The 9,957-nt window shown below is 38.6% G+C and overlaps 1 protein-coding gene across 3 annotated transcripts; it reads left to right on the forward strand.

Moving 5' to 3' along the window:
- The first annotated feature begins 3,716 nt into the window (after window positions 1-3,716).
- sgo1 (shugoshin 1) lies at window positions 3,717-8,554 on the forward strand. 3 transcript variants are annotated; one of them, XM_034893027.1, is made up of 10 exons: window positions 3,717-3,953; window positions 4,158-4,312; window positions 4,442-4,653; window positions 4,769-4,821; window positions 4,917-4,981; window positions 5,249-6,115; window positions 6,202-6,327; window positions 7,365-7,529; window positions 7,797-7,980; window positions 8,078-8,554. In XM_034893027.1, the coding sequence occupies exons 2-10, from the start codon at window positions 4,168-4,170 to the stop codon at window positions 8,235-8,237; spliced, it is 1,977 nt and encodes a 658-aa protein (XP_034748918.1). In that variant the 5' UTR covers window positions 3,717-3,953; window positions 4,158-4,167; the 3' UTR covers window positions 8,238-8,554. The 3 variants fall into 3 exon arrangements, with proteins under 3 accessions (XP_034748918.1, XP_034748921.1, XP_034748919.1); XM_034893030.1 differs by having other exon boundaries at window positions 7,860-7,980; XM_034893028.1 differs by having other exon boundaries at window positions 5,249-6,101; window positions 6,200-6,327.
- Window positions 8,555-9,957: the final 1,403 nt, after the last annotated feature.

The following is a 9,957-nucleotide window of genomic DNA, read 5'->3' on the forward strand; positions in this document are numbered from 1 at the left end:
TCACTCCGCCCTCTCCTCTAAAATCGTCACATCCGCAACCATGATGGCTGCGCCCATAAACGCAAACTCGACGACTCAATTCTGATCTCCACAAACCAATGGGTGACGTCACTCATGCTCTGTCCATTTATATTAACGGTCTATGCTTAAATCCAGTGCTTACTTATGTTCAATTTGTTGTTGTTTGTTTAGGACTCTTGTAATTTTAATTACTCATTATATAGTTTTTCTTCTCTTCCTTAGGTGAGATTCCTTCTGTAGGTTTTTTTAAGCTCACTTGCAAAATCTTTATTTATATAATTTTATTATCTTGTGTTATTGGTGTCTGGATTTTATTGTGGAGGATAAACTAATTCAAATTCTCACGATTCAATTCGGTTACGATTATTCTGTCAATTTCAATATCACGATACGTCACGATGCGTTACCTCCTCAATATTATTATATATTGCTACACATGCTTTTCATCAACATATTCAAGCAGTCAGATATATTTTATTGCATCTGCTCTTTGAAAAGACACTTCCTGATTGTAGCGGCGTCTGAACACAGGAAACAACATAAAAAGGTATGAACAAAAAAAGCGGCGAGCGGAAAATAAACTAAACTAAATTATCAATTATGGTCTGTCAATGCATCCATGCAAATCGTCTAGATCCACATCGTGATGCATCGATGCAATGATCAATTTCAACACCCCTACTGATAAATGCACCAGTGCACCAGATATCCCCTCTAAATATAGTTAATTACCGTAGATTATTAATTGTGCAATGCTGTTTGAGAGGACATTTCATTTTTTGGACCACAGAATCTTTAATCTAACTCTGATTCTAACACGGTTCTGGGGAATTTACTCCCCGGAGTCCTCATGTTTTCTTTTCACCCAGCATATTTCCTTGGATTAGGATGGCGCCAACATCTTGGTTGCAGCTGTTGCCGTGGTCCTGCTGCACTACCCTGCCACGCCCACCCATGCCCTGCTGTGCCACGCTACATCCTGTAACGCCCTGCAGAACCCTGCTATGACATGAACTACTACCATTTTTACTACCACTGTTCCATTATCTTTATCGTGACTGTTATTGCCTCTGTTCATCACATCCCGAACCGTGGTCTGTCTGAGGTTTTCTTCCTAAAAGGGAGTTTTTCCTTGCCACTGTTGCACTACGCTTGCTCTTGGGGGAATTACTAGAATTGTTGGGACTTTATAAATTATAGAGTGTGCTCTAGAGCTACTCTATCTGTAAAGTGTCTTGCGATAACTCTTGTTATGTTCTGATACTATAAATAAAATTGAACTGAATTGATTGTCAACCAGACTAGAGCCATATGTGCTTGCCGAGGTTATTCAGGCAACATGTTTTTATGGAGCTAGGTTAAAATCCAGTAACCACCACAATTTAGAATATAAGTTTCAAATAAAGCTTACAGGATATATGGAAGAATCAGCTCATCATACTGCTTAAAATTGTACATTTTTGAAATATATTTAATTTTGAGTAATTTTCTTTGATAATGATTTATGTTTTACTTGTGTTGGTTTGTTAGCAGTATAATGTTGCACATTTTAAAGTATGTGACTTCTATGAACAAATAAAACAACTAAAAACTAAAAAGAACATGCTAAAGATATACCTGCTTATCGGTCCTACAGTTTCCCATCAGTCTAAGATCCAAAATACAAGTCATAATCTTATTTCCTGAACTGTTTCTGTGTTACAGGTTTCTTTTGGGGTTGATTACACAACCTGTGTTATGCTTTTATTACCATAAATTATGAGTATGGCACCATACTCACATTTTCCATATTAAAAAGTAGTGCTGTGTATTCTTGGCCGCAGCTGAGGCGAGTGCACAGATTAGAGCTAATACTTTTCATCTGGTACAAAAGCAGATGCTCTTTTCATTGGCCAGTGAGAATGTGTGGACAGTGATGGGTGAGCTAGAGATGAGACTAAACAGAGATGATTTTGTTATCTCTTAAAAATGATATCACTGCATTGTCAGTAGATAAATAGACTCGTACTGTTACTACTAAAAAGGTAAATGTATTCATTTGTGTTGATGCTCGTCTTTTTCTTTGTATCTACGTGCGCTCTAATTTTTTCTGGCAGCCACAACGCTCTCACTCTCTTAAGCAGTCCCTCTTATTCTGTCCTTTTGCTGTACCTGTGATAACATGTTTCTCTCCAGGCGTCTGGCACGTGACGTAGATAGTCATGGAGCAGCATGAAATGACTGTGTGATGGATTTGTTCTTTAAAGCAAGCTGAGCTAAAACCAGTGGAGTCCCTCTGGCTGTCTATCCGTCTGTCTTTATATGTTTCTCTAGTTACTTCACTGTCTCTCTCTTTTATCTTTTTAATAAATAAAGACTTAAAAATGCACCCTGACACACAAACACACCATACTATTTCCCTTCTGTGAGGCAACACCTGTAACATGTACTTGCTTTTAGCAAGAAAAATACACCTTTCAGGTAAACAGAAGTGATCTTCTTTATTAAAAGAGTGAGTTTGTATAACCATACAGGTTTGTATGACCCACTAAGAAAACAATGCACTCATACCTAACACTAACTCAAACCCCTAAACCATAATATAAGTGTTACTAAAACACGTATGATGTTAGCTGCAGTATAGGGATTTTTAAGTTTAATAAATTGTATTTATTTAGTTTGTAATAAAGCCTAACTGCTACATAACCTTACATATGCAATATGAGGGAATTGAGGACACACAAAGGGTCAAATATTTGTGAGGAAAGTCAGCCAAATCAAGAACTGTCTGTATCTTTGTCTCTCCCGAAAGTACAGGCCTGTATTACAGCTGAGGCACCCTGCTGAAGTCATTTGTTTTCAGTGGGTAACACCGAACACACCCAAACTTGACCAAACCCCGCCTTTAGCCTCAATATGCCATTCAGTTGGCTGTCATGGACACTTTCTTGGAAGGTCCAAATGGATGTGACGTTAACTGCAGTGGCCTGAACCCTGCCAAGTAAGACATGCTTGTTTGACTTTTAAGTTGGAAAAGTAAATTAGATCGTGACGAGATATTCAGTGTAATCCAATATTTACAGAACATTCTTTGAGCCAAACCTGAGATGGGGTAGTGGCTTGAAGAAAGTTGTGTGTATGCGAGAAAGCATGTGTGTATGTAGGCCGTAAAAACACTGGTTCATAATGTTATAAGACTTACTGGTTTAAATTAATTTGCATTCATATAATAATGGACTTGCTCTCTGAGCTACTGAGTAACCTTATTTTGAAAGAGCCACAAGAGTTTCAGAAAACCCCAAAAGAATAGTCTATGGCTATCATTCAAACACTGCATGTTACTGCTTTTAGATTGGCACAATTAACAGAGCATGGCTAAAGCTCTTATCATCAGCAGCCAATTATAAACACCCAATTAATCATTTTTTTATGGGCTGAATGAGCCTGACCCTTGAAGAGTAGTGATCTAATCTAATTTCCATTTTTAAAGAAATGAATTGTACCTCCATTTTCCAGAGGTACATGTTCTCTGCTTTGCTTTGTTTTCTTCTCTCAGACAAACGGTGAAAAGATGCTGATTGAAACGACAAGAATGATAATTTGATAATTGGTGTGCTGTGTGGTGGCTTATTGTTAGTCTAAAAACGTGAGAACATGAAGCAGAATACTCAATACCAAATCAGTTACAGTACATCCATAGACACTTAGCAAGGAAATGCACGTCATGTTTTGCTAGACATTAGCGCCATCTAGCGAACCGTCATTTCAATTGAAGGAAGTGACGTCTCAGACTCCAACCAATCAACGATCGCGGCACATAATTCGAACGTAAACTTGCGGATACTCGGAATGGGACATAATGTGATAAATTGATAACATTGCAGCCTAACTTTAAAGTATTTTCCTGAAGTGATAATTTACTCGCCAATTAGCTTAGTGATATATACGTGCAAGTAAGTAAACGTTTACGTTGTTTTCAAATATGACGTCAGACTGTTGCTACTGAAGTGAGCTTGTTGGATTAACTTTCGTTAACCGTAAATAGCATGCTAACGTAGTTAGCACGTTAGCTTAGTCATTTGTTTTGCTAATATTCATCAATACCTACGCTGTTACTAGGTTGAATAACGTAAAAAGAAACTTTTAAATAATCCTAGATCCCGACCCATGGTGAAAGAACGGGCTCAGAAGAAGTCCTTCCAGCAGAGTCTGGAGGACATCAAGGAGAGGATGAAGGAAAAGAGGAACAAACGGCTGGCTAGCGCTACAGCTCCCGGCAGAGGACGGTCCAGAATGCTAAACAAAAGCAGTGGTAAGGAAATTAGGCTTATCTTGCACGTCAAAAACACAGTTTTAATGTTCCTCCAGGAGATATGCAGAATATGTAAACATGCAGATGAAATGTTGCCTTAAAAAAGCTCTGTCCCGTATTTTCTCCCAGTGGCTAACTCTAGCCATCAAACCATCTTGAAGGGCGTCCAGCTGAACAACAAGGTGCTGGCTGTAGCCCTGCAAGCTGAAAAGGAAAAAGTGAGACAGTCCAATGCAGTGATCCTGCAGCTGAAAAGGGAGCAACAGGCCCTGTTCCTTCACCTACTTCTGCTCAAGAGGAAGCTCAAAGAGCAGGAAGCTTTGGCGCTGAGTGCTGCAGAGGTCTGTGGCCTCTCCTCTGTTTGTTGATTACCAGTCCTGGCAAAACAGTACATTTATTTCAAGTACTGCATGCCATTTTACAAATTGTTTTTCTTTTCTTTTTGTGTTGATTTAGAATAAACCTGCAAACATCCTTGTTGAACCCAAACCCTGTGTGGATTCAGCCAGGTAAGAAAAGAAAAAAATGTCATTGCGTGAGCTTTAATGACTTTTTTTATTTGAGGTTCGGGATTATCAAGATCTATTACCTTTCAATTATACAGGAGAAAGCAGACCAGCCAGGACCTTGATAAGCCCATTGTGTGCAAAGCCTCACCAAATTGTGCAGGTAAACACAAACACACACGCACACTTTACTGCTACTACTACTTCTACTCTTAAAATAAGGATAAGCTATAATAGCCAGCTGAGAAGTTTTTACGTGAAATAATTGTTCACCATTTTGCCAAGAGTTTTGTTTCTAGAGACGCATAATATTTTTTAAATACAGACTGTTCTTCAGATCCCCTGGGTGACTGTTTTGATAAACTATTGCATTTATCCAAACAATTAAACTATTGTAATGATCATTTGGATTTTGTGCATTTCTTCATAGACCCTCAGAGCTCTGAAAGATCTGCACAATCTGGCAGGCAGATTGCTCTGCCATCTACAGTGGGTGTGAGGCGACGCCATGCAGATAGAAGAAGCAGGAGGAGATCTGAGCGTGTGCAAGAAAAGTTGTCATTGACTGAGGAGGACCAGATCGCAGGCTTGGGTACTTTGGTAGCAAGTCCTATCCATGGTGACGGTGAAAATACGGATCAGCCAGAGCAAGGAGCAGAACCAGATTTAGTAGACCCTGTTGACATTGAGGAGTTTCAGCATTCTACTCCTGAACCTGTCCCACCAAAAAACAACAACAACGACAACCCACAGCGGCCCACCCGGAAAAAGGCCCGGCAGCAGCCCTGCACCAAACCAGAACCTGCTGCACGGAAAGCAGAGAGAGGCCAAAAACCCGACCGTGCCCCGTTAAAGAAACCTTGGGAAAATTCAAAACCCAGAGCTCGTTCCAAGAGTCGGGACCGGTCAGCCACACGGGCCAAAACAGTACCTCCGGCACAGGGGAATAAGCTCAACACCTCACTGGGATTTAATGATACGTTTGACTTTGACTGTGAAGGGGCGGTTCACGTCACACCGTTCCGGGCCAAGGCAGAGGACAGTCAGCCATCTACATCCATCAACAAACAGGCTCCCCAAACTACAGCTTCATCTGCGATTTCCAAAGAGAGTGAATCCAGCTCGTCATCACCATCTTCTGAATCGGAGGACAGCCTTTATGTCCCTCAGAAGGGCAGACGGAGACAGACTTCCCCTGACAAGACCAAAGTGGTCACCACTCGAGGCCGGCCTCCTAAAGTAATCAAACAGAAAGAAAACATCCCGCCCGAACAGGAGATTTCTGATAAACTTTTAGGTTTGCTGTTCTTAACTTCAACTTCATGTCTAAATTGTGGTTTATTAGATGGTTTATAAACAATAATGGTTTTGTGGTTTTTTTAGTCTTTAGAGATGAAGCGTCAAGTCCTATGGCTGTAGAGCCTGAAAAGGAAGAAGCGGATCACTACCCTGACGCAAGTTTCTCTAACAGCCCTGACCCGGCGATGTTGAGACAGGAAAATCACCATGGTGAGTTAATAGCCAGGAACGTGTTGACTTTGTGTCTCTTAAAGCAGTGTGATAGTGATCAGGTTCTAATGCCAGTGGGGAGACTGTATAAACCTAGTTCTGATATGCGCTCATAGGGTGTCTGCATCATGTCTGCGTATTTAGGCAGTGGTAATAAACAACAACAGGTTTTCCTTTTGTTAATAACTTGGTCCATTGCTTTTAAAAATCGTTGTCCATTAGGCAGTGTCCTTCCTTGAACACTGGATGAATTCTCAATGCTACAAGATTATTAACTATTATAGAGCCCGATAGATGAAAGATTTTTAAGGCCGATACCAATACAAATATTTGGTTATTCAGGAATCTGATATTTCGATATATTGGCTGATATATATTTTAAAAATGAATAATCCAAAAATGCGTAACAAAACAGATTTCCCTAACATTAGCTATTTGTAGTTTATTTATGAGTTCTCACTGAAAAAATATAATAGTTTGTTTTATTGTCACAACAGAACAGAGGACTATCCAAATGTACTAAAGGTCCTAAATGTATAAAGATACTAACATAAGATATGAAACTTAAAAACCTTTGAACAAAAACTCAATAACAAAAAAAAGTGTGTTGCTAACAGGGGCGTTGTAGTGTGCCCTCTGGTGGACAAATTATCCCACCAGCAGGCATTATAAATGCTGATGCTGATAGTTTGGGAAAAGGTTTCTAAAGCATTATTATAAAGATGATATGACCTGAGGTGATAAAATGAATTGCTTGGCCTCAGCAGTAGGCTTGGATAACGGAATCATTTATGCAACCAAGCCATGTAATAACTATAGATACTTTATAGACATCTGGCTTGGTGCTATCCTCTTGTGTCCTGATGACTTCACTGTCTGATATTCTCTGTGACATAGCAATGACGTCAGGGTGAATTGTTGTAAAAGTTGCAAGGCTCATGTTTACGCTCAAATGTCTGTTTTTGCTGATGGTAATTTGTGGATTTAAGAGGGTTACGTGTTTATTTTGTATTTATTTTTTTGCCCTTGTTTTTCAGAGCATCACAGAGGGGGTATTGAGAAGGATTGTTTGCTGCCTGTCAGCCCTTTGGTTAAAGTGGAAATGATGAGATTAGACAACGTCCTGTCCAATTTGGATTCCTCCGGAGAAGCTCCTCTTCTACCCCAGCAAACAACCCAGAGGGTCAAGACGGGCAAAAAACGTACGTTTAATTGTCATTGCCCAAACTTGATTGTCTAAATAAAATCTCACAGTTTGACTGCTTAAAGACAAGCGCTTCATCACAACATAAGCAGGCACTTGGGAGGCATGGCCAGATCACATTTTCATTGCATTGTCATTTCTCATCGCATTGGCTTCCTTGCACTCTGTCTTTTATCTGCTCACTGGTGTACGCACATGAAAACACACACAACTCTTGTTTTCTTTTTCTCGCTTTTGGATCACATCTTCTTTCACGTTTCTACAGGTAGGCTTGGTGCAGCAGGGCAGGGCTTGAGTCTGTGTGATGTGACCAATCTGTCCCCCGCAGCCTATCGCAAGTTCTCCTGTGGTGGCTTACGGCCCTCTGATGCCCGATGCTCCACCCCTGTTCCTGCTCGCAAGCGGCGCTGCACTATGGCGGTAGACTACACGGAACCCACGCTTAACGCGTAAGTTCACATATTGATGCTGCCCTTATTGTAAATAGTTTAAGATATGTTCACATTTATGTATGAACGCTTAACAATTACATTGTCATCTGGACAGGAAACTTCGGCGTGGAGACAAATTCACAGACTTGCAGTTCCTCCGCTCTCCTATTTTCAAACAGACGTCTGGCCGGAGGTCTGCGCAGAAATCAAGGAATTCCATTAGCAGCAAGCCTCCATTTGAGAAATACAATGAGTCATTTGTTGGATGTCGCTGAAGGAAGCTACCTTGATGAGTGTTGGCTGGCATCGTCAGTTTAAAGTGATAATTTAGTTTTTTACTGTCAAGGAAGTATTTCTTTGTGTTGAACAGCTGTGATCAGTTTTGAACGTGATTTGTCTGACTTCTCTCTTGAATTCCCGCTCATTATCTCTAGCTATATGTGTTAATAGCCATTTTATCAAGATGGCCAGATTTTCCAATTCTCTGTATCATTATCTTCATTTATGTATGAGATCCTGAATTAGTACTAATATTGTCATCTGATAAATTTGTATGTATGATGTGACAATAAATGCTATTTTTAAATTTTTTCTATTGCAAGTGTATATTTAGGTTAATGGCTGTGGCAGAGTGACAATGCAATCAAGGTTTCTGCTGGGTCTTAAAAAGTATTAAAGGTTGATAAATCAATATAGTGACCAGGGCAATTAACATGTTTTCTGAGATATATAAACGTTTGTAGCTTGTTTTACATATGTATATGTGTTCAAAGAGGAATGATAAAGTGTGTTATTTAATCATCGTGTAGGCATGTAGTGGGATTCTGCGTAATTAATGAAATCCTGTTTTAGACATTCCCTGAAAAGGACAACTGTTTGTACTCTCACTGACCGACTGAAGCGAACGTCCCTACTACCTAACTATATCATGACAGGAATTTCTAATGACAAATTTTATGACATGGTGTGATTATTTTATGCCATACTATACTATTGACTTTTTAAGACATACCAAAGCCCACTATGACTTTTTTATGACATACTATACTGTGACTATATGACATACTATGCTATGACCTTATATGACATTTGACGTTTCATGACGTGCTTTACTATGAATTTTCATGAAATACTTTTTGCATGACATGCTGTGACTTTGATGACGTACTATACTTACTTAATGACAAACTACAATGACTTAAATATGACATACTATACTATGACTTTTTATATGGCATATGATACTTAGACTTAAAATGACATACTTTGACTTTTTATGTGACAAAATACACTGGCTATGACATACATACTATGACTTTGTGACATACAGTACAATGATTTTTTAATATGACAATATTATTTATGATATACTATGTATGCTATGCTTTTTTATCGCTTTTTTCGACATACTATACTATGGCATTTTATGCATTTTTTTTTCAACATGCCATACTATGGCTTCTTATCACTTTTTTGACATACTATACTATTGCTTTTTTATCACTATTTTTACATGCTATAGTATGGTTTTTTATCACTTTTAGAATTCTATACTATGCTCTTTTATCACTTTTTTAGCACTATGGCTTTTTTGGCAATTTTTTCAACATACTATATGTTTTTTCCCCACTGTTTTCAATATACTGTAATACGGCTTTCTTTATTACCTTTTTGACACACCATGGCTTTTTAAAAGAAATAATTTTGACATACTATACTATGGCTTTTTCATCATTTTTTTATATATACCATTCTATGTCTTTTTTTACGTTTTTTGACATACTATACTATGGCTTTTTATGCATTTTTTCAACATACTATTCTATGGCTTTTTTGACATGCAATATTATGGCTTTCTTCACTTTTATCGACATACTATATATTATGGCTTTTTAGGATTTTTTTTTAAATTCTATACTATGGCTTTTCATCACTTTTTTTTCAACATACTGTACTATGGCTTTTTTATCACTTTAAAAAAAATACTATACTATG

Source organism: Etheostoma cragini, chromosome 14, assembly GCF_013103735.1.
Source record: "Etheostoma cragini isolate CJK2018 chromosome 14, CSU_Ecrag_1.0, whole genome shotgun sequence".
In the NCBI taxonomy this organism is placed as follows: domain Eukaryota; kingdom Metazoa; phylum Chordata; class Actinopteri; order Perciformes; family Percidae; genus Etheostoma; species Etheostoma cragini.